Raw genomic sequence first — 24083 nt, 5'->3', positions numbered from 1 at the left:
AGTCTCACTGGACCTCCTTGATTTTCATGTAAACCTGCTCCTGGCTTTACATGTAGCCTTTGGTGGCCAGGCTGGAAGCTATCCTGCCCTAGACAGTCACTTTCCTGTGCCTAGTGCAGAGGTCATGAACGTTGGAGTTCTCCCCCCAAACCTGGATGAGGTCCAAGATCTCCGCACTAGACCAGGCGGGCACCCACCTCTTGCCGCCCCGGGCAGGCTCCTGGGAGCCGCCAACCTGGTCCTGGGAAGAGGCAGAGGGCTGGGTGGCAGCGGGTGGCTGGCTCATGCCGTGCCAGGTGCAGGGTCAGCTGGCTGGGTGCTGGCAGGCTTGCACCTGGCACGGGCACCATAGCCAGACCGTGCACCTTTAAGGGCTCGGGGGGCAGACAAGTTTCCCTGGATGTGCCTAGAGTGGCCACCAGGCAAGCTGGGAAGGGCTAGCCTCCCATTAGTTCGAATTAAGTGGCTACACAGCCCTTAATTTGAACTAGGCGTTAGTCCTCGTAGAATGAGGTTTTTCTGGTTCGAATTAAGCGGTCCGCTAGTTTGAATTAAGTGCAAATTAGCGGTTTGCTTGTGTAGCGCCTATGAAAGTTAGTTCGAACTAAACGCTGTTAGTTCGAATTAACTTTGTAGTGTAGACATACCCTTACTGAGGATGTAGAAAACCAGGTTTAGATCCCCACTCTGCCTGACTGGGAGCAGGGACTTGAACCCAGTTCTCCAATGGTCTAGATGTGTGTTCTATCTGCCAAGCTAAAGTGTTTCCTATTGGAGCTATTCCTCTTTGTATAATATATTTAAATAGTTTTTTGGGACATAGAGAGAGTCTCTAACCTGGTGATTAGAGTACTCAACTGGAAGATCTGGGTTCCAGTTCCCTACTCTAATAAATAGCTAAATATGTCATGCAAATAGGAGGTGAGTGAGGAAGGCTGGGAATGCCTAGTCTGACACCCTGCTGACTGCTTAACAGAGTGAAGACTTTGCTTTGTGCAGGCACACCAGCAGAAATTTAGGTATCTAGACAATTTAGGCAGCATCCTGGAGTTTTGCTGTAATTGAACATAGGCACGTAAAGTGAGTTCCTTTTCTGGAACTAATCCTTAATTTCCTGTCTTCAGATTCTATGGTTGACTGCAAAGCTGCGTGTAGTTCTTACAGAAAAAAGGGGAACACTAAAAGTTACTAATGATTCTAAGATTATGATGAAAAATTCAGTTTTCTACGAATTTAGCAAACCAAATTACTACACTAACTCAGCATGTCAAAGCAATGCTATTGTTTTAGTGTTTTGCCCAGTTTTATACATACTTGCAAAGAAGTTTATACCTTAAAGCCTTTCATAAACATTAATTAGCAATTAAAGTTGTGTAACAAACGCCTTTAAAAAGAAAATTGTGAATCATTTCTTATGTTAATTACAAGAGGGATTATGAGTGTATACATCTAAATTATTGCAACAGATGGTTTTGAATAATATTCTATTAATGTAAATTTATCAGGAAACTTGCCTAGCTATTATAGCCATTTGAGGCCATATCTGTTTTTCTCATAGGATTGGTCCAACCCATCCTCATTCCACCTTTTTGCAAGTCTTTATATTAAATTTGTGGACAAATATTGACTTTCTACTGTCACAGAATCCATTTTTAAAAGAAAAGCATGTCCTGGATTAATTTATATCTATGTAGTAACTTCATATCACCAGCCCAGAGCTTAAGCCTTACTCAAAAACTCATTTTTTTTCTTTAAAATATTCTTCCTGATCAGATGCTCTGGAGAGAGGGAAATAATTATTTTTTTATCTGGGGTCAATGCATTTAACTTTTAATTTTACTTTTTTCTTACTGCTTTAGGACTTTCCTTATCCAATCAACATCAGACTAGTTGTCAGTCCTAAAAGCCTATTATTTCTCACATCTGTGATAGTTAGATTCCCTGGAGCATGTTTACTGAAGTTCATAACACCATCAGTACTACTGGATAACTTCTCTGTCCTCTGCTGCTTTGAAATACTGCAGTTGAGACTAGATATTGTGTAAGTATGGAATAGGTATAGATAGACACTTCCTTAGTGATACAAATCAATTAATGTTGTTTTAATCTTGTACAGGCAAAACCAGGATGATGATAGGTATAGGATCTCAAGGCTAAAATTATTTAATTTATAATTATATGTATGAAACCCACTAATATTAAAGAAGTTCAACATTCAACTGATTTTAGAATTTGGCCATCAGTACATTGGACAGAAAAGTGGCTGAAAACAGTAGCGTTATCAATGGTTAGTGCACAATATTTTTTACTGGAAATGTTCCTCATTGTAGCTGTGTTTTAACAATGCTACTCAATCACAAATTACATCCAATTGTATACAATGTATGGCTCTATCTGGTAATAATGTAATTAAATGGATCATGGCTTGGGAGGCAGGAATAATTTAAATTAATGAGAATCCTTAGGCTGGGTGGCCCGCTTTGAGTGACAATTTTCTGGTTTGAGTTATACTGTAAAATCTATAATAGTGTTTCACAACAACCTTTTCAAAAGTTGATATTTTCTTTCATACTATTTTGGTATAGGAGCCTACCTAGAACCTTGGACACCCCCTCTGTCTATTCATTGTTATGTATGCCAGTTAATAGTTTCATGCATTTATTTAAGGAGACACTTTATGGTCAAGTCAAAGACTTCTAATGATTCACTCTTTAGTTTCTCTCTGCACTATGCATCATTTTACACCTCTCCGGGATTGCCCTACCACTCAGACTAAAATGACACATTTTAATTTATGAATTATACACGGCCTAGTCAATTACCTCTTGTTTATGAATGCTTGGATATGAAGTTGTATAGGGCTTATTGCTGAATAATAATAATAATTTTACTTTGTATAAAAAAAAAAAAAATTAGAGCCTAAACCCGGGAAGAGTTCCAAAGAATAATGGCTAGGCTCATTTGGAGGTTGAGGCTCCTAGAGACAACTGTCCAGTTTATCCTCTCATTGCTAATATGTAATTTAGAATAACATTATATTATAATATTATTATAGTTCAGAATATAAAGGTGGGTTTCGGGCTCGTTTTAAGCCAAGAATAAACAAATGTATAAACACAGGAGGGAAAATGGTAGGGAGAATAAGGGAAAGAGTGATACAAGGACACAGTTGTATGCAAGGTTCCCTTAAGCTTTGCAGCAGCATAGCCCCATGTGCTTAATCACCCCCACCCAGTCAGGCAGCTTGAACCCCTGATTGGGTGGGACTGATTAAACAGCTGTTGGGTTCTGCCACCATGCAGCTTAGGGGGAACCTTGGTCATATGGTCTAGTTAATATGTTGCATGCTGATGCCAATTCAATTACAAGGAAGAATAAAGGATAGACTCTTTGCATTTACATCTCACATCTAAATTGTCTGTCTTTCTGAAGTTGGGGGAACAGCCTTGGGGTTCCCCCTTCAGGAGTGCTTGGATGCTACTGCACATATTGGTGCCGCTGCCTTTACTGGTTTTCAGGAAGGCCTTTGGCAAGCCATTGATCATTGGAGTTACTCCTGTTCTATAGTGGCATGGAAGAAGCATCAGATCACTCATCTCTACATTTTTTTATACTGGTGTTTCTTTTACAAAACATTTCATGAAAGTACTTGAAACCTTTCCTTTTTGTTATGAACATAAGACTATAAGCACAGCCATACTGGGTCAGATCAATGGTCCATCTAGCCCAGAATCCTGTCTGCTGACAATGGCAAACACCAGATGCTCCAAGGGAGGGAACACAATATGTAATCTGCACATGATCCCTCCTCTGTCACCCATTTCCAGACAAAGAGAGGCTAAGGACACAATTCCTACACATCATGGCTAATAGCCTTTGATGGACCTAACCTCCATGAACCTATCTAGCTCTTTTTTGAACCCTGTTAAAGTCATAGCCTTCACCACATCCTCTGGCGAGGAGTTCCACAGGTTGACTGTGCGCTGAGTGAAGAACTACTTCCTTTTATTTGTTTTAAACCTGCTGCCTATTAATTTCATTTGGTGGCCTTTCGTTCTTATATTGTAGGAATAAGCAAATAATTTTTCCTTATTCACTTTTTCCACACCAGTCATGATTTTATAGACCTCTATCATATCCCCCCTTAGTCCCCTCTTTTCTAAGATGAAAAGTACAAGTCTTTTAATCTCTCTTCATTTGGGACCCGTTCCAAACCCCTAATCATTTTTGTTGCCCTTTTCTGAACCAATGCCAATATATCTTTTTTAAGATGAGGCAACCACATCTGTAGGCAGTATTCAAAATGTGGGCGTACCATGGTTTTATATAGAGGCAATAAAATATAATCTATCTTATTCCTAACCCCTTTTTTTAAATGACTCCTAACATTCTATTTGCTTTTTTGATTGCTGCTGCACACTGTGTGGGATGTTTTCAGAGAACTATCCACAATGACTCCAAGAGCTCTCTCTCGAGTAGTTGTAGCCAGGTTAGTCCCCATCATATTGTATGTATAGCTGGGATTATTTTTTCCAATGTGCATTATTTTACATTTGTCCTCATTAAATTTCATTTGCCATTTTGTTGCCCAGTCGCTTAGTTTGGTGAGATCTTTCTGAAGCTCTTCACAGTCTGCTTTGGTCTTAACTATCTTGAGCCTTTTGGTATCATCTGCTAATTTTGCCCCTTTCTCTAGATCATTTATAAATAAGTTGAATAAGATTGGTCCCAGGACAGACCCTTGCAATAATATTATTTGTTTCAGCAAAGAAAGATGCTTGAGTAGCCTCCCCTTTTCCCCCAAAAAATGTTTAAAGCCCTATATATAAAGAAATATGATTGTGATTTCAAGCATCTTTCTGTTAGTCATTCCCTAGAAGTAATGATATGCATAATTCATTGGGTTGACTACTCTTTTTCTTAACATACGTATTTTATTAGCTGTTTAAGAAAGAGACTAACAGTTACGTTCCATTATCTAATGGCTGAACAAAGGTTGAATTCCTTGCTTCTATGATGATTTCCAGAAGAAAGGTCCAAAAGCTGGTTCCCTTATTTACCAGAAGCATCTCACTAAAATTAGTGTGGCTTTCAGATAAGCAAGAGTGATAGGATTGGGCCCCAATTAATTTATAGAACATACTATTTTAGGTAGTCTTACAAAAGGGATGATTGTTGGGGAAACTTTTGAGGCCTCTTCTACTCAGCTCCCCAAGAGCTCTGTTCAGTTTAGGTCTTCTCATTCAGGCTCCTTTCATGGAACTTGATGTAGTAACGCAAGCTGAAACTGCCCATGGAAACCTATAGAGCCCGGTAATCTCCACATGCAGAGGCGGTGGTGTGAAGCTAATGGTCCAGACTTTTTTCTACAGTTGGACTCCCTGGCCCAGCACCCTCAGGATCTGACTTGTCCCAGATGAGGGATTTTTCCAGAACAGGGGAGGTCATTTCTGCCTCCCCCCCCCCAGACCCACCACAACTCAGCTGTGCCATGTATATAACACAACCCCACACGTAGTACTGGGCTGCTAGCCTCCCCACCCCCACAAAGTCAGTTTGTGATCCTGGACTACCCGTGGTCCTTCTGGACCACGGATGTTGCCAGACCAGAGAGTTCCAGTTCATACAAGTGCAACCTATAGTAAGCCCTGCACCTACAGCAGGGCCAAGAACAGCCTCCATAATTACTTGACCATTTGGACTGAGTCAAAGGAAGCTGCAGAAAAAAATCTGTATGCAGCTTTGGCTTGTGGGTCTGTCTTGGCCCCTCCCCCACCCCTTCCCCGGGAAGAGATTAATGTTGCTGAGCTGCCTCTTGACCCAGGGCAGAGGTACTGAGCCTAAGGGTTCTCCCATAATTGATTACCCTTGTGCTCTTTGTTCTCGGCATAATACATCCCCAGTGCAGTACATTTGTAAATAAATGAAAATACCCTGATTCTGTCACTGATTTCTGCTGAGACCAGGAAATCTGATCTGAGAGACTGGAAATCTGCTACCATTTGGCAATGAATCAGTGACCCTTTTAAGGAACTGTGATTTGATACCACGTTTCTTTGGTACAATGCTGTCTTTCTTAGGCCTTTCTATTTGTTTCAGTGTGGCAAGAATTGTGTTCTCCAAATTTTAAATTGTTTATGTCTAGAGGTAATAGTGGAGAAAAATGGCTTGCTATGCTGGAATTCAGTCTAGAGGATTCTGTCCATCCGTGTTAGAATCCTAGAGCTCTATATCATAATTGTTTGTGGGGTGTGATTTGTCTGCAGAAAACACAAGAAAACAACAACTACACATTAGCACTTATGAAGGGATAACTATGTACAACAATGCAAAAAGTGAAATTATTAGCTCTTACTATCACAGAAGGGAACTATGCTAGTCCATCTGTACTGGACTGAACATTAACTGTTGATGAAGAGTCAACTACTGAAAGTCTAGGGGCCAGCTTCCCATCTTTTTTTTAATGTGTATATAGCCTGATTTAAATGAAGTGGGGTTATATTCAGGAACTAAGAGTTAAGAGTATTTAGTACAAATATTTACTTTTAATAGCTTAAAAGTAATTGTTTGCCTGTTACTTTCCTCACAGTGACTTTTTGCAGTGTTTCACAGTTGTTCAAGGCATATGTGCTAAACTGGAATATTTAAACTGACTTTTTTCATAAGACAGGACCTATGGAAGAAAAGATATTTAAATATTCTCAAACCATGGGAAGGGAAATTATAAAAAAAAAAAAAAGCAAAAATTGCTGTGAGGAGTATAAGGTATTAATTGTTATAGCGCAGAGCGTAGTATTTTCCTTGTGTTATCTATACATATGCTCACAGCCAGGTAGGTGCATTACATTGGATCATGTCTGATGTGTATGTGTAACACACAAACCAAGATTATTATTTTAGGACCTCTCATAGATCTCAGATAATCTTGTCTGACTTGGGGAAGTATGAAATATATTACCCTTCTTATAAGTCTGAGGGAAAGAGAGAATATGTCTCCTCTGAGTGACTGGTCTTAGTAAGTATGCAACCAATTATTTACTGTCTCAGTGCTAAGGGAGTTCTCTTTTGGCTTGGGCAGTAAAGGCTTCTGGCTTTCATGCTGAAAAACCCATCTCTGATCCCATGATGCCCATGTGGTTTGTTTGTGTCAAAGAATGTGGATCGTCACAACAGTTTTCTTTGCTCGGATGTCTGAAAATTTGTTCAGAAACAATCTTTTGTATGTGCTAAAAAAAGTATTCTATATTACAGCGAGATGCATCCTTTCGTTGCCTTAGGGGACTATCCCATTGGCAAACAAACTAAAGAATACCAAAAGACTGTCTGTGAATAGAACCACTCCCATCCCTTAGTCTGCTCCCTCTTCAGTAGCCTGAGAGAAAAGACATCTTTGCAACATGCCCAGAAAGTTGTTAAATATGGGCACTGGTGGGTCAGGGAGAGTGGGTTCTAAAACCAAGAACCCCTCAACACGTCAGCTGTTTCCTCTCATTTATTCCATGAATACCCCAACTCCAGTGGCACTGCTGATCCTGTCTATGACCATATGTCACAGAGAGTCAATCTCTTAGGTATCCAGGTCCCAAACCATTTAAGTCATTTTTAATTTAAAGCTGATATCTCAAGTTCTACTCCAGCTTACTGAAAGCCAGTGAATATTATAGGGTACTGGTTTAATGGGCTCTCAAAGTGGAACTCAATAAATAGATCACAAGATTTCTGCACTTGCTTTAACTTTTGAATGTTCCCAAGCTGTAATCCCACACAGAGTGTATGATAGCAATCTAATCTTGAGGTAACAAAGGCCTGTATAATTGCAATAGGTCAACATGAGAGAGAAAAAGTGAGAACTTATCTTGGCAGATACAGATGGAGAAACTGCTGTTTCATGTGGGGGAGGGGTGGAGCAGTATTAACGAGGTATCTCTTTGATGTATTTTTTCTATTCTGTAAGGCAATGATGGTGCAGAATGAAATCCTAGACAGAATAGAAACTATGCATTATTTTTGTTGACAAACTTGAATCCCATTTGGTTAATATTAACAGGAGCTACACATGTAACTAAAGGAGAATATATGCTTATATGGAGGAGTAGTTACAGAAGCATTTATTTAATATTGTTACAAGCTGCCGTTGATTTTTATGAGTAATAGGGGAGCAGTTTGCCAATGAACTACTGTATAGAGAAAAAAATGCTGTTTAAGATGGAATACTTTGAGCCTCTGGCAGTTTTGTAAACGTTTTCCATTACAAATAAGTTTCACATTATACATTATAAGCTTGTGTATTTAAACCTTTATGGGCCATACTACTTTAGTTAGAATTACAGTAAATTGTCATACTTTATTTCCATACTTATCTTGTAAAAATGCCTGTTGATGTTATTCTGAAGTTTATGTTCAGGACACATTAACACCAGTCATATTTTGGACAGCTTGTAGAAGATCAATTTGATTGTCTCACGGGGAAATAAAATTGTTTAAAAAAGACATCTCTATTAAAAAGATCAAGGAATTATGTATCTTTGAGTATTAAATGAACTAGAGAGAGGAGAAGGATGATAATAATCGGCTCACAGATAGTTTATACATGATTATAACTATCCACAGAATCATTTTTGTATTAATACATTTTTCAAGAATTTGATGTAATTATAAAACTTTTTTTTAAATCTCTGTAGGAGCTTGGAAGTAACAGCCCTCCGCAGAGGAATTGGAAGGGAATTGCAATTGCACTGCTGGTGATTCTAGTTGTATGTTCACTCATCACTATGTCTGTCATTCTTTTAACCCCAGGTAATCTTTCTATATCTCTTTCTATATTTATATATGTACTTTCTTACTGAAGGTATTTTGAGTCAGAATATAATCTTCAAAATGACCTACAAATATAACATTAATTCTTGTCTTGGCACATTTTAACTTCTGGATGCTTGAATTTCAGTATCCAAAGCAGCCTCAGAATGACTTACTTGATGCATAGTTGGGATCTGCAATTGTACACCCTCTCAAAATCTCCATTGGCTTCAGTACTATGTGAAATTAATTAAAGTCATGCGTGGCTGCTTCCTGGTGTTGTTTCAGATCCTTTGGCATGTACAGAAAACTCTGTTTAAAATGTGCTAATACTGAACCTCAACCATTTATATTCAGCCTCATATATAAAATAAATTAGGGAAAAATAAAATTACTTAATTGATTTGCCAAAATATGAATATGCCTTTAAGCAAGTCCTGGACGATGTAAATTCCTACACGAGGAAGCTCAATTTTGCTGCCAATTTTCTTTATTCTAATTTGAGCCAAGAAATATTTTTAGATAAAGTACTTTTTGTGTTAGAGCAGTAAATTTTTAAACAGGGATAGAAGCCCAGATAGAACACAATGTTGTGTATGTTGCAAAGAAAAGAAAAATCTCATTCATTTCTATAGATGCATATCGGTGGTAAATTTTGGTCTGAAATTATTCTGTATTGGAAATGTTACTCATTTGGTTTACATTTGAATATGCTTTTTAAATTGCATAGCTCTGGATTTACAAACCATTGATAAAACTATATATTTTTCTGATTAGTTTTAACTTGGATACATTTTCATGTTGTTGCATAATTATCTACTATAATTTATAAATCAATATGTATATAATCAATAATTAGATGTTACAAATTCATTTGTACATTTTAGTACTTGATGTTTTGGTTACTGCACAAACTGAATCATCATACCGGAAGGTGTGGTGTAGGATGTTTAGATAGGGAGAAGGTGTTTCCTTATATATCAAAAATATATATGTTTGCATAATTGGCTGGATAACTGTCCTCGGAGAGTAGTTAATGATGGTTTACAGTCATGCTAGAAGGATATAACAAATGGGGTTCCAGTGGGGATAAGTTTTGGGACAAGTTCTGTTCAATATCTTCATCAATAATGTAGATAGTGGCATAGAAAGTACACTTATAAAGTTTGCAGATGGTACCAAGCTGGGAGGGATTTCACACATACAGAATGGGAAGTGACTGCTTAGGAAGGACTAATTCAGAAAGAGAACTAGGGGTCATAGTGGGCCACAAGCTAAATATGAGTCAACAGTGTGACACTGTTGGGAGAAGAACAAAACCAACAACAACCCAAAAAGCAAACATTATTCTTAGATGCATAGACACAAGAAGTAATTCTTCTGCTCTACTCTATGCTGAGTAGGCCTCAGCTGGAGTACTGTGTCGAGCTCTAGAAACCACATTTCAGGAAAGATGTGGAGAAACTGAAGAGGGTCCAGAAAACATGGGCATTAACCAACATGACTAAAGGTCTGGAAAACATTACCTATGAAAGAAGACTGAAAGAAGTGGGTTTGTTTAATTTGGAAAAGAGACCGACTGAGAGGAGACATGATAGCAGCTTTCAAGTACAGGCAGTCCCCAGGTTACGTACAAGATAGGGACTGTAGGTTTGTTCTTAAGTTGAATCAGTATGTAAGTCGGAACTGGCGTCCAGATTCAGCCGCTGCTGAAACTGATCAGTTTCAACAGCGGCTGAATCTGATGCCAGTTCTGACTTACATACAGATTCAACTTAAGAACCCCAGGCGTCCCCAAGTCAGCTGCTGCTGAAACTGATCAGCGGCTGATTCCAGGAAGCCGGGGGCAGAGCAACTCTGCCTCGGGCTTACTATAGTCAGCCGCTGGTCAGTTTCAACAGCGGCTGACTTGGGGACGCCTGGGGCAGAGCAGCTGGGGTGCTGCCGGGTTGGTCCAGTAGCGCCGAGGAGCGTCGCTGTGGGACCAACCCAGCAGCGCCCCATCTGCTCTACCCCAGGCGTCGTGGGCAGAAAAGCCTGGTCTGCTGGGGAATGGGGGGCACAAGCTGCGCCCCCCCCCCCCCAGCAGACCAGGGAGACGCGGAGCAAAGCCGCGGAGAACGCCCGCAGCGGGACAGCCCAGACGCACCACAGCTGTCCCGCTGCGGACGTCCTCCGAGGCTTTGCTCCCAATCTCCTTGGTCTGCTGGTCAGACCAGGGAGACGGGGAACAAAGCCGCAGAGGACGCCCGCAGCGGGACAGCCCAGGCGCACCGCGGCTGTCCCGCTGCGGGCGTCCTCCGAGGCTTTGCTCCCCGTCTCCCTGGTCTGACCAGGGAGACGGGGAGCAGCTTTTCTCACCCCGGAGAACGTGGGCGGCGGGACCGTGGCACATCTGGGAGTCCCGCCGCTCCCGTCCTCTGGGGCGAGAAAAGCCCCGTTCGTAACTGCGGATCCGACATAAGTCGGATCCGCGTAACTCAGGGACTGCCTGTACCTAAAAGAGTGTTACAAGGAGGAGGGAGAAAAAGTATCCTCCATAACCTTTGATGATAAGACAAGAAGCAACGGGGAAAACTTCCTAATTGTCAGGGTGGCTAAACACTGAAATAAATAGCCTAGGGAGAGACATTTGAGAGTTATAAGAGCAGATTAAACAGACCTCTATCAGGAATTATCTAGATGGTGCTTGCTCCTCCTGTGAGGGCAGGGGATGGGATCTGATGACCTCTCAGAGTTTTTTCTAGTTCTAATATTTTATGTTTCTAGAAGATATCCACTATATACGTGCAACACTGGGAGGGTTATGGTGATTGGTGACTCCCTTTTAAATCAGACAGAAGAATCCATCTTTAGCCCTGATCTGACATCCTGGAGGGTGTGGGGCCTGCAATGGGCCCATATCTGAAATTTTATGGAAGGACTGATGAGTGTCATCTGGCCCTTTAGACTGTTATCTTATGCTGCTTGCTCATGTCAGTACTTATGATAATGAAATATATGACCCTGAACAGATCAGAAGAGACTCTGGGACTCTTGGAATGATGGTGAAAGAGTTGGGGGCACAAATGGTATCCTTGATCCTTCCAGTCTAGGATAGGGATCTGGGCAGAGGCAGACATATTTGATGGATCAGGAGACGGATGCCCAAGTAAAAGTTCAAAACATGAAAATCTGGATGAAGAATCAGAATCTGTTGAGAATATGGGAAATTGCAGCATGGAGAAAGGAGAGGGAAAAAGAAACATAGAGCAGAAATCTAATAAACATCTTAGATGACTGTATACTAGTGCAAGGAGTATGGGAAGGAATTTAAAAATACTAGTGAATCATCATTAATATGGTATAATTGGGATAATTCACATGACTGAAATATTGATATAAAATATACAGTGTGTTCAAGGGAAGCCAGGAAAAAGAGAGTAGATGTTTCCTTGTATATCAAAATATATGGCTGTGTCTACACTGGCACCCTTTTCCGTAAAAGGGATGCTAATGAGACACTTCGGAATTGCAAATTCTGCAGGGGATTTCAATATCCCCCGCGACATTTGCATGTACATGGCTGCCACTTTTTTCAGGCTCGGGGTTTTGCCGGAGAAAAGTGCCAGTCTAGACGGGATCTTGCGGAAAATAAGGGATCTTACGGAAAAGGGCTTATTTTCCGCAAGATCCTGTCTAGACTGGCGCTTTTCTCCGGCAAAACCCCAAGCTGGAAAAAAGCAGCAGCCATGTTCATGCAAATGCCGCGGGGGATATTGAAATCCCCTGCGGAATTTGCAATTCCGAAGTGTCTCATTAGCATCCCTTTTACGGAAAAGGGTGCCAGTGTAGACCCAGAGGTTGAGATAGAAGTGGGAGGTAGACCTGTTGATCTATGTCTGGGCAAGGATATATGGGATAGAAAATAAGGGTGATGACATGGCAGGGTGTCTACTATAAACCACCTAACAAGGAAGAAGAGAAGGCTGAGACTTAAAAAAACAATCAACCAAACAAACAAAACCCATCCCCTCCTCAAAAAAAAAAAAAAAAAAAAAAAAAAAAACAGAAAAACAAAACCCCACCAACCCTATCTGCCATAATCATCCAAACACAGGACTTGGTGAAGATAGGGATTTTCAACTGTTCAGACAACTTTGGGAAAATAATATAGCAGGGTATGGTTTATTCAACAAATTACTGGAATACATTGAAGACAACTTTTTATTATAGAAGGTGGAGAAAATGAATAGGAAAGAGAATATCCTGAATTTGATTCTGACAATTAGGGAGGCAATAGTTGAGAAATGATAAGGTTGAAAAAAGTGGCCTTTTTTTAAAAAAAATCCCCTGCTTATAGACTGCTGCCGTGTTCTTTCAAAAGTAAATTGAAAGAATGCAGCAGTTTTTTCTGACCACGGAAAACCTTGTTTTATGAGAAATAACACCTTTTTCAAAAGTGCTCTTTCAAAAAAAGGCTCCATGTAATGCAAACTGTACTTTTTCGAAAAAAAGCATCCAGGCTGCCTGGGTGCTCTCTTTCGAAAAAGCAGCTTGCCTTTTCAAAAGTACTGGTTGTAGTCTAGATTCTCTTTTTAGAAAGAGGCTTTTTCAAAAGTACCTTTCGAAAAAGCCTCTCTCGAAAGAAGCTTGCAGTCTAGACGTAGCCAAAATGAACATATTGTCCTATATTTTCTGTTTTCCCCACATCAATACTAGCGGGTCCTGCTGCTGACTGGTTCCCTGCTTGCCAAACGCCTGCCAACCAACAGCAAATGGGTGGCTCCAAAGGCTGACTATGGGGGTGGCTGTGCAAGGTTGGTGGTGGAGCAAAGGTGCAGTGTGTGGACACTGCCCCTGCAGGTGTGTCAGCCAGAGCTGTCCTGCCCATAGGATGGTTTGTGGTGGTTGCCCCAGACCTTGCTTTGGGGGTCCCAGCTTCAGAGGAACATGGGGCCTGGGTGGCCGGGAGGCTGGCAACAGTGCTACTATCCTCACTCTGCTCCACCTCACTGGCTCCTGGCATCACTTAAGAGAGGAGGGGCAGGGAGTTGGGACAAAGGGTGTGAGCTGTTCTGTTTCAAGGGGGTAATGGCTGTTAGCTGTAGTAGTTGGTAACATCATGTCTCTGTTGCCCACCCATTGGCTCTTTACATGCTCCCCCGTGCTCTGTCTTCTCCCTGTTTTATCCCTTCGCCTCCTCCCCCAAGCTGTGCTGTTCCACCATATCCCCCCAGAGAGGCATGTCCCACTCCCAGCACTTTGTGGAGAACCAGGCCTTGGTTGGAGCTCCAAGATCATCCACAGCATGGCTCCTTCCTTCCCTCACTGCCACTGGCTGGGCCAATGCCTTCAGGAAAATCACAAATTTGGGGGGAAACAGTTTGAAGCCTGTTCATTCTCCAAATCTGTAGGCTCCACAGCAGACCCTGGGCAGGGACTTAACACCTTCACAGATACACTGGCCTGTGCTAACAAAGTCACACAAATGAAAACCGATATTGTCAGCTCAGTTGCTATCCTATCCCTTAGAAACTTCTCAGTTTAGTATAGTTAATGGAATCTTCTCTGAAAGAATCTAGGGCTGGGAAAAGAAGGATTTTATGCAGGTCAGGAATGATGGACAATAAAAGGCAGCTTGAAAAGGAATCTCATATCACAAATGCCTTGTGTCTCTAGCCCCTCATTTTTGTGAGCAAATTATTATTATTATTATTTTATAAAAACTTATAAAACTAGTTAGATAAATTGAGAATTTTGCTTATATGTGTTAAACACTATGGTTGGATTATTTAGTCACAAGTGTCTCAGCCAACTGGGATATGTAACATTAAGAAAAAATAGGGTACCTCTTAAAGATGTAGAAACAGAAATAATAATTGGCCATCAGCACTTGTACCTGGGTCTAACTCTGCTGTAATCAATGTAATCTTTAGGTAAAATTCTTCTGGTGAAATACCTTTGATAGAAAATACTATGTTTACTGCAGTAACGACAGTTGCTCTTCTTGCTATTTCAGGATCATTCAGAATGTATTGCTTCCAGTTTTTGACACCATCAGTCTGAGAAAACTACTCTTTAATGTGCTTTATAATGTTTTTTCCCTCATCCCAAAGCATCTTAGCAGACACAGGGAGCAGTACAGTGTCACCATTCATTTCTATTCATGTCCATGTCTTGTTCATACAGGAATCCTAGTCTGGTCACAATATGCATATGATGTCCCACCATTTCATTGGTAGTTGACCTCAAGGTTTCACTGATCTTGTTTGCTTTTGTGTTGTTTTCTTTTGTCACCGTACCATGTGTTTGTCCTCTGCAGTGTTCCCCCATTCTAATTATTTACATTTGCAGCCAGTCCTGTACCCTGGTTTCATATCGTACTATTCTTTGAACTTCACTTTCTTTAAAATAAATCCTTCTTTATACATTATGTTCCAAACGACTGTTATTGGTACAGCCTCCAGCTATCTGGTGGGTGTTTCATTTAATGCAGCTGAATCCAGACCAGAGAGTAATGCTGTTATATGCACTGGTTTGATACAATTTCACTTTGGTACCAGATGTAATGATGAAATTATGGATGGATAAAAACCAAATTCTACACAGTACCTAAAAAACATCTAAATTTAATTCTTCCTTGGTGGAACTGGTTAATCTTCCTAGATATTTATAAAATTTGCTTATTCTGTGACTTCTACACTGTTGAATTTATATGCTTTTTCTCTTGTACCTTTTCCAGTATACAGCCACCCTCTGTTACAACAAAGTTTGACTGTTGCTTAATTTTTGCACCCATTTTTGCCTTGCATTTTAACTCAACTTTTCCCATTAGTTGTTCATTATCACTGTCATGATGGACAATTTGTAGAACCCAACATCAATAAATTATCTTCTGTGGTTTTTTTTTTTTTTTTTACTGATAATTATATAGTCAATCTGATGTTTAGTTTGCCTTTCTGGTGAGTGCCATATTATCTTGTGCATATCTTTTGCAGGACGTGTTTTCTTCACAATATGCATCTCACAAGTTCTTCAACTTTCCTCATTATCATTTTTAATGTTGTCTAGGTATGGCTAAGTCCAACAGAAACAATAACTTTTGATGGAAGTTAACTAGCACATGTAATTGCAATATGGGCATGTAACTTTCTACCTAGAACTAAACAGGTGTCACAACAATATATGCTGTATGTTTCTAAAGTTTCAAATAGTAATTCAAATCCTATTTATTGTTCCCAAGAGAAGAACAAATGATGAATAAGACAAGTTATTTGTCATAAGAATTTTCACATTAGTTCCTACAAATATTGACATTACTAAAAATAATAAAAGGAAGATCTTTTTCACAAACAGAAACTGATCTAATAAAAGATATTTCCTCGCCCACTTTGACATTAATAGAGATGCTGCCATTTTGGATATAAGCAGCATTAAAGCCAAATTTAAAATAACACAATTTCAAGGGATTTTATTATGACATGAAATAAAACTTGAATTTATACAACTAATTTGAGCACATATTTGTTATATTGATACTGAGGAATATAGACAGAATTGGTTATATCTTATATGTTGTTAAGATAAAATCAGACTTCTGTAGGGTTTTTTTGTTTTTGTTTTATTTGTTTTTACTTTTTTAAAGTGCAGGAACTTGATCATTTTCATAGAATCATAGAATAGAAGGACTCAGTACTGTCTAGACCATCCCTGATAGACATTTTTCTAACCTACTCTTAAATATCTCCAGGGATGGAGATTCCACATCCTCCCTAGGCAATTTATTCCAGTGTTTAATCACCCTGACAGGAACTTTTTTCTAATGTCCAACCTCTCTTGCTGCAGTTTAAGCCCATGGCTTCTTGTTCTATCCTCAGAGGCCAGGAAGAACAATTTTTCTCCCTCTTCCTTGTGATACCCTTTTAGATATCTGAAAACCGCTATCATGTCCCCTTTCAATCTTCTCTTTTCCAAACTAAACAAGCCCAATTCTTTCAGTCTTCCTTCATAAGTAATGTTCTCTAGACCTTTAATAATTCTTGTTGCTCTTCTCTGGACCTTCTCCAATTTCTTCACATCTTTCTTGAAATGTGGTGCCCAGAACTGGACACAATACTCCAGGTGAGGCCTAATCAGAGCAGAGTAGAGCAGAAAAATGACTTCTTGTGTCTTGCTGACAACACACCTGTTAATGCATCCTAGAATCGTGTTTGCTTTTTTTGCAACAGCATCACGCTGTTAACTCATATTTAGCTTGTGGTCCACTATAACCCTTAGATCTCTTTCTGTTGCACTTCTTCCTAGACCGTTGCTTCCCATTCTGTATGTGTGAAACTGATTGTTCCTTCCTAAGTGGAGTACTTTGTATTTGTCCTTATTAAACTTCATCCTGTTTACCTCAGACCCTTTCTCCAATTTGTCCAGATAATTTGAATTTTGACCCTGTCCTCCAAGCCACTTGCAGCCCCTCCCAGATTGGTATCATCTGCAAACTTAATAAGTGTACTCTCCATGCCGATATTTAAATCATTGATGAAGATATTGAACAGAACCGGTCCCAAAACAGACCCCTGTGGAATCCCACTTGTTATATCTTTCCAACAGGATTGTGAACCATTAATAACTACTCTCTGAGAACAGTTATCCAGCAGTTATGCACCCACCTTATAGTAGCCCCATCTAAGTTGTATTTGTCTAGTTTATTGATAAGAATATCATGCAAGATGGTAACAAATGCCTTACTAAAGTCTAGGTATTCCACGTCTACTGCTTCTCCCTTATCCACGAGACTCGTTATCCTATCAAAGAAAGCTATCAGATTGATTTGACCTGATTTGTTCTTTACAAATCCATGCTGGCTGTTTCCTATTACCTTACTGTCTTCCAAGTGTTTGCAGATGATTTCCTTAATTACTTGCTCCATTATGTTTCCTGGCACTGAAGTTAAACTGACTGTTCTGTAGTTTCCTGGGTAGTTCTTATTTCCCTTTTTATAGATGGGCACTATATCTGAACTTTTCCAGTCTTCTGAAATCTCTTCTGTCTTCCAAGGTTTTCCAAAGATGATAGCTAAAGGCTCAGATACCTCCTCTATCAGCTCCTTGAGTATTCTAGGATGTATTTCATCAGGCCCTGGTGAATTGCAGACATCTAACTTTTCAAAGTGATTTTTAACTTGTTCTTTTTTTATTTTATCTTCTAAACCTACCCCCTTCCTACTAACGTTCACTGTTAGGCATTCCTTCATCAGACTTCTTGGGCTGTGTCCACACTCAGGGGTTTTTTCGGGAAAAGTAGCCTTTTCCCGAAAAAACTTCCCCTGTGTCCAGACTCAAGCCGCGTTCTTTCGAAATTATTTCGAAAGAACGCGGCTTTTCTTTCGATGGCGGAAAACCTCATTTCACGAGGAAGAACGCCTTCTTTCGAAAGCTCCTCTTTCGAAAGAAGGCGTTCTTCAATGTAAAGAGGCCGTCTTCGAAAGAGAGCATCCAGACTCGCTGGGTGCTCTCTTTTGAAAAAGCGGATTTCTCTTTCGAAAGAAGCCTGCAGTCTAGACATAGCCATGGTGAACACTGAAACAAAGAAGTCATTAAGCATCTCTGCCATTTCCAAGTTTCCTGTTACTGTTTCTCCCTCCTCACTGAGCAATGGGCGTACCCTGTACTTGGTCTTCCTCTTGCTTCTAATATATTTATAGAATGTCTTTTTGTTTCCCTTTATGTCTATAACTAGTTTGAGCTTGTTTTCTGCCTTTGCCTTTCTAATCTTTCCTGTAGATTAGATTGCTTCTTCGTATTATGAATCTCCACTGATTCCTAAATGTTCCAAGAGTCATCTTATTGATTTGTATTTAAATTCCACATAGCATAGTATTAAGATCATGAATGTGGAAAACAATCATAGCTTGTTAGAGACTATAGTAGGCATGTAGAATATGTTTATTCTGTTGATAATATTGTGCTTGAATTTAGTGCTTTTAATCCATAGATATCAAGGTGCTTTATTAACAGATTATCCCCATTTTAGAGATAGGAAGATGGAGACATAGGTGTGATAAGACTCACCACAGTCACAGAGCTGTTGAGTGGCAGAGTTGGGAATGTAAGTCAGGCCCTATTAACTGGGGTATAATATCTCCCTTGCTGTAGCTCAGAATCAGGATTTATAACCAAAAGCTGCAAGTGGCTGTCTAACTTGTAGTTGTGCATAAGAGCTTAAGGTTCTCCTTTGAGTGGTATCCCTGTGGGTGTTCCATTCAGTTCTCAGTATGTCCTCGCACCGGGAAATCTGAGATTTTTGCCTAGCAAGTGCCTTCCCATGCCACTCATGTGCAGTAGCCTTCTCACATTGTTTTCTTCTGTTGGCTGCACACATGGTGCGAGTGTACCTCAGTTCCTTTTCTACCATCCTCGGCAGAAGAAGTCACAGTCGTGCTCTCCTTTCTGACTGAAAAAATAAAGATAGTGCTGTTAGTTTATAGTTGGTGAGCAGTTTTAGTCTGTTTATAGTTAGTATAACTAGTTCTTCTTGATTAAAAAAACAAACAAACAACAAAAATGCTTCTTCAGTGTTCCTCTGTTTTTTTCCATTCTTTCAAGTTTTTGGAACCCTTCAAGTTCTATTGTTCTAAGTTCTCCTTGTTTTAAAAAAATGTGACTCATGCAGGGACTCAGTGCCGACATCTGACGGGCACACTTCCTGCATAAAATGTCTAGGCAAAGGCCATGGGGTACACAAATGCCCATACTGTCAGAACATGACAACCAGAGCCAGGAAAGACTGCAAAATGAGACTCAAGAATCTCCTATGGGAAAAATCCCTGCAACCACTGGAGGATAAGTCTCCTGAACCAGCAGAGCAGCTGACCTCTCAAAAGAGGCCTAATTCACTGTCTTCAAGAGTCTCTTGTGTGTTTCAGGTCTCCCTTGCATAGTGTTAGAACCTCCACATCCCAGGCCACCCTTTTACCGGTGCAGTCTATTTCCAGTACTACAAAGAAGAAAATGGCACCCTCCAAGAGAGCAGAGTCGAAACTGAAGAGGAGTTCTGTCTCCTTTGTACTAACCGGTGCCATATCTTGATCAGCACTGACAAGACCAGATATGCCACCACCCCCAGCACCTATGGGCACCTCGACACCAGGTGAACATGCCACTTTACAACATCTGGAACTGAAGCACACTCCAGCACTGGAGCCAAAGAAGGCTTCCCATAAAACATGCCATGTAAATCGAGCACTGAAGCCCCATGCACCATCTCTGCCGTTGCTGAGCACACCTTTACCACCACGTTCTCCATGGATTCATCACCTCAGCCTGTACCAACAAGCTTCGGAACCTATTTCTTATTCTCTTACATCAGTCGGGCACTGCCCACGGCACTGGACAAAAGAGTAGGTTCTCTTTACAGCATTCCTCCCCATCGGGCTAAGTGACTTCAAGGCATTACACTCAGCACTGACCATCTCTCCCACCCACCCACCCACAATTTCCATGGTTTAATCACCCTTGACCTAACCCTCAACCTCAGTTCCAACCCTAGTGGCCCCCTTGTGAACCATGGAAACAATACTGCCCTCGTTCCTCCCACCAACATCATCCACATGACATGCCAGTTTGCACACGAGAATATGGCAGTGCAGTCTCTGGCCATGACTACTCATTCCTCACCATCCATCCCATCCTCAATGCTCGCCTTCTGTAACAACCCAAGCTGAGCCAGCTGACGAGGATGATGACTTACATCACTCCAACTCAGACAGTTGCTCATCAGTTCCTCAGTCATTGTCTTCTCCAAATGAGGCTGTGTTCCAATCATCTTCCTCTCTACCTGATGATGACCTGAAACAATTTCACGACTTATTCAACTGAGCGGCTTAATCACAGGACCTTGTGCTGCAAGAGGTGCAGGAAAAACAACACAAGCTACTTAAGATATGTCAACCAGCGACATCCTCTAAGATAGAATTGCCAATCAATGAAGCTATAATGGAGCCATCAGAGGCACCTTGGCAAACACCAGTCTCTATTCGTCCTATTAATGGAAGAGCAGATAGAAAGTATCTTGTCCCAGGCAACGGTATGGATTTTCTCTTCTCACATCCCCATCCAAATTCATTGGTCATGGACTCCATCCATCATAGATCCAGACACCCTCAGTACAAGACCATGCCTCAGGAGTACAACTGGTTGGATATCTTTGGCAGAAAGGTCTATTACTCAGCCACTCTCCAGTTCCGAATGTCAAATTACACTCCTCTCCTGGCTAACTATGGGCATGCCAACTATATTAGGAGCTTCTGCAAGACCTCTCTGAGGAAAAAAAGGCCCCAGCTCCAATCCACAATGAAAGAGGGCCAATCAATAGCATGAACAGCCCTTTAGGCATCTATGGATGTGACTGACACAGCATCCAGGGCTCAAGCAACTGCAATAGTCATGCATAGGGCTTGGTGGTTGCAATCTTCTGGAGACCCAAGAGAGTAACAGAAGAAGGTAGAAGACCTCCTCTTCAACAGGAACCAACTTTTTGCTCCCAAGATGGTCGAAATCCTACATTCAATGAATGACTCCCACCCCACATTGGGAACCTTAGGCATGTACACTTTGCCTACTAGAAGACACAGATATACTCCATACCAGAGAAAGAGACACTCTTACTACCAGAGAAAGCAACAGAGGACATATGACAACAGACCCAAATAACGCTCCAACAGAAGGACGGCACAACACAATCAGTCACTCCAACAATCAATCTACTATGGCTAAACAGCAAATTTGAAAATGTGGTTGAGGGTCTGAGCGACCACGCCACCGATCCAGTGCATACTACCCCTATTTTCCATCACCGTTTGAGGCCCTTTTGTCACCAATGGGCCCACATCAGTACAGACAAGTGGGTCCTCGAGATCATGAATACTGACCACACAATCCCCTTTATGTCTATATCCCCTACAAAACCCCCCTTCCCTGTCCCTCTTCAGGGAACCCTCTCATGATCCCCTTCTATGAGCAGAGGTACAAAACCTACTCAGCTTAGGGGCAGTAGAGCCGATACCTCCAGAATTTCAAGGAAGAGGATTTTATTCCAGCTATTTCCTAACTGCCAAGAAAACAGGTGGCTAGCAACCCATTTTAGATCTTAGGAAGTTCAACAAGTTCAGAATGGTGACTTTTGCAACTATTATACCTGCACTGGACAAAGTGGACTGGTTCTCGGCCCTCGACCTTCAGGATGCATATTTCCATATAACTATTCACCCTGCACATAAAGGTTTCTCAGATTTGTGGTGGGCAAGGTCCACCACCAATACCAAGTCCTCCCCTTTGGACTTTCCATGTCTCCATGGGTATTTTCCAAAACTCTGGCCATGGTCATGGCATTCCTCAGGAGGCAGAACTTATTGGGGCATTCCTGGATACCATGATGGCCAGAGCCTACCTCCCAATACAGGGGTTCCACACACTATCCAACCTTATCAAGGGGGTCATACATATTCCCTTCATGACCGCATGCATATGTCTTCAGATTCTGGGTCACATGAAGGCTACTACCTTTGTTGTCTGCCTCACCAAACTACATGTGCACGACCTACAGACTTGGTTTGCAACCATTTACATTCCCAAACAGCACAGCCTTGCAAGATGTCTTATACTTCCACTACTAGTCCTCTAATCTCTCCAGTGGAGGACCTCCCCATGCAATCTCCTCTCAGGCATCCCTTTCCATCGTTCAGATACATGAATTGTATTCACAACTGATGCATCACTACTGGCACACAAGGGAACAGCCATCTCCGTGCAGCGTATCTCCAAGTGGATTGCTAATTGCATATACACTTCCTAGCAACTTTCTAGGAGGTAAACACCACATATTTGCACAGCTCACTCCATCCGAGCGGTAGCCACATCAATGCTTTCCTGCATAATGTACTCCTCGCAGATATATATGAGCAGCAACATGGTGTTCCCATCACACCTTTGCACAGCACTACGCTCTACAGCAGGGACCTATACCTACCACCACTTTAGCTGATGTGGTCCTTGCCTCTTCTCACAACTGACTCTAACACTCACCACTGCAAGCAGTGGATACTACTAGATAGTCATCTGAGTGGCGCACCCACAGGGACACCACTTGAAGGAAAACTTACTCACCCTGCGAAGTAACAATGTTTTTTTGAGATGTGTCCCCATGGATGCTCCACTATTCTGCATGGGAGTCGGTTAAATGGTTTCTGGTAGAAAAGGAATGGAGGGACACTCAAGCTATGTATGCAGCCAATGGATGAAAACAATGCAAGATGACTACTGCACATGCATAGTGTGGGAAGGAACTGCTAGGCTAAAATCTCTGATTGCCAGAGAGAGGATGTACCGAGACCTTAGTGGAGGACCCCCAGGAACACACATCTCGAAGAACCATGGTTACTGCACAGGGTGAGTAACTTCTTTTTAAGAGTCACACTGCTACTCTGCTCCTGAAGTGGATTAGTATGTTCTTGGGATGGTGAAAATCAGCTGCGGGGCTGTAAATCACCTGCAAGCATTGCACCACAAGGTTACCCTTCCTGAAGCTAGTGAAGAAATTGTGTGCGGAAGGAAGATCTGGGCTCCAGGGAGCCAGTCACTTTCTTTGGCACAAAACAGATATGAAGCCAGTGTTTTCCTTTTCTTAGAGTTGTGAGTTATCTTTGGGAAAGACAACTGAAAACAGAGGAAAAGAAAAGGAAAACATACGGGGACCAAACTTGTACACAATAAAATCTTCTTTCCCCTTTATACTATTTGCTTGAGCAAGTGGATTGAAGTATTGGAGAGCTGTTTCTCAGTCAATATCATACAGATTTCTTTTTCCTTTATGTTGTTTTATTTCACCTCAAACATTTGATGTTTTTGTTGGCCATGCTGTGACGACGTGTCGGGATTTTCCCATCTCCTGCACCCCTGAAATGGCATGAACAGACTTCATCAGCCAGTAGAATGGAGGTTGTTTATTGTTCCTCCAGCACAACGCAGCACAGATGTAATCTGGTTACAGGAACTGGGGCTAAGAGGCCTCAGTGCCCCTTGAGATAGGGGAGTCCCAGCCCCCTCCCCAGCTCCTTCTTCCCTGCCTTCCAGCCAGGAACTAACTCCCCCTCTTCCAGCCCTGCCCACAGCCAGGGCAGCATTCCACCTCCCTTTGTTTCTCTCCATGGGGGGCCGCAGGTCAGACATGTTTTTGAGTCACCTTTGCATAATGAGGTTTTTCCTGCTGGGTCTTGCACCAGACAGCAGAGGTCACCACAGCCCAGCAAGTCCCCC

The 24083-nt window shown here is 41.4% G+C and overlaps 1 protein-coding gene across 2 annotated transcripts in view; it reads left to right on the top strand.

The window, feature by feature from the left end:
* DPP10 (dipeptidyl peptidase like 10) overlaps window positions 1-24083 on the top strand; it is a 468324-nt gene that overhangs the window by 99086 nt on the left and 345155 nt on the right. For both annotated transcript variants that reach the window (XM_075933252.2, XM_075933251.2), the window contains one exon: window positions 8682-8796. In XM_075933252.2, the coding sequence (XP_075789367.1) occupies window positions 8682-8796 (115 nt within the window). The remainder of the gene's footprint in view (window positions 1-8681; window positions 8797-24083) is intronic.

This window comes from Pelodiscus sinensis, chromosome 7 (genome assembly GCF_052426305.1).
Source record: "Pelodiscus sinensis isolate ZL-2025 chromosome 7, ASM5242630v1, whole genome shotgun sequence".
NCBI lineage: Eukaryota > Metazoa > Chordata > Testudines > Trionychidae > Pelodiscus > Pelodiscus sinensis.
Note: the sequence above shows the minus strand (reverse complement) of the source record. Positions and strands in the feature narration are given on the sequence as shown.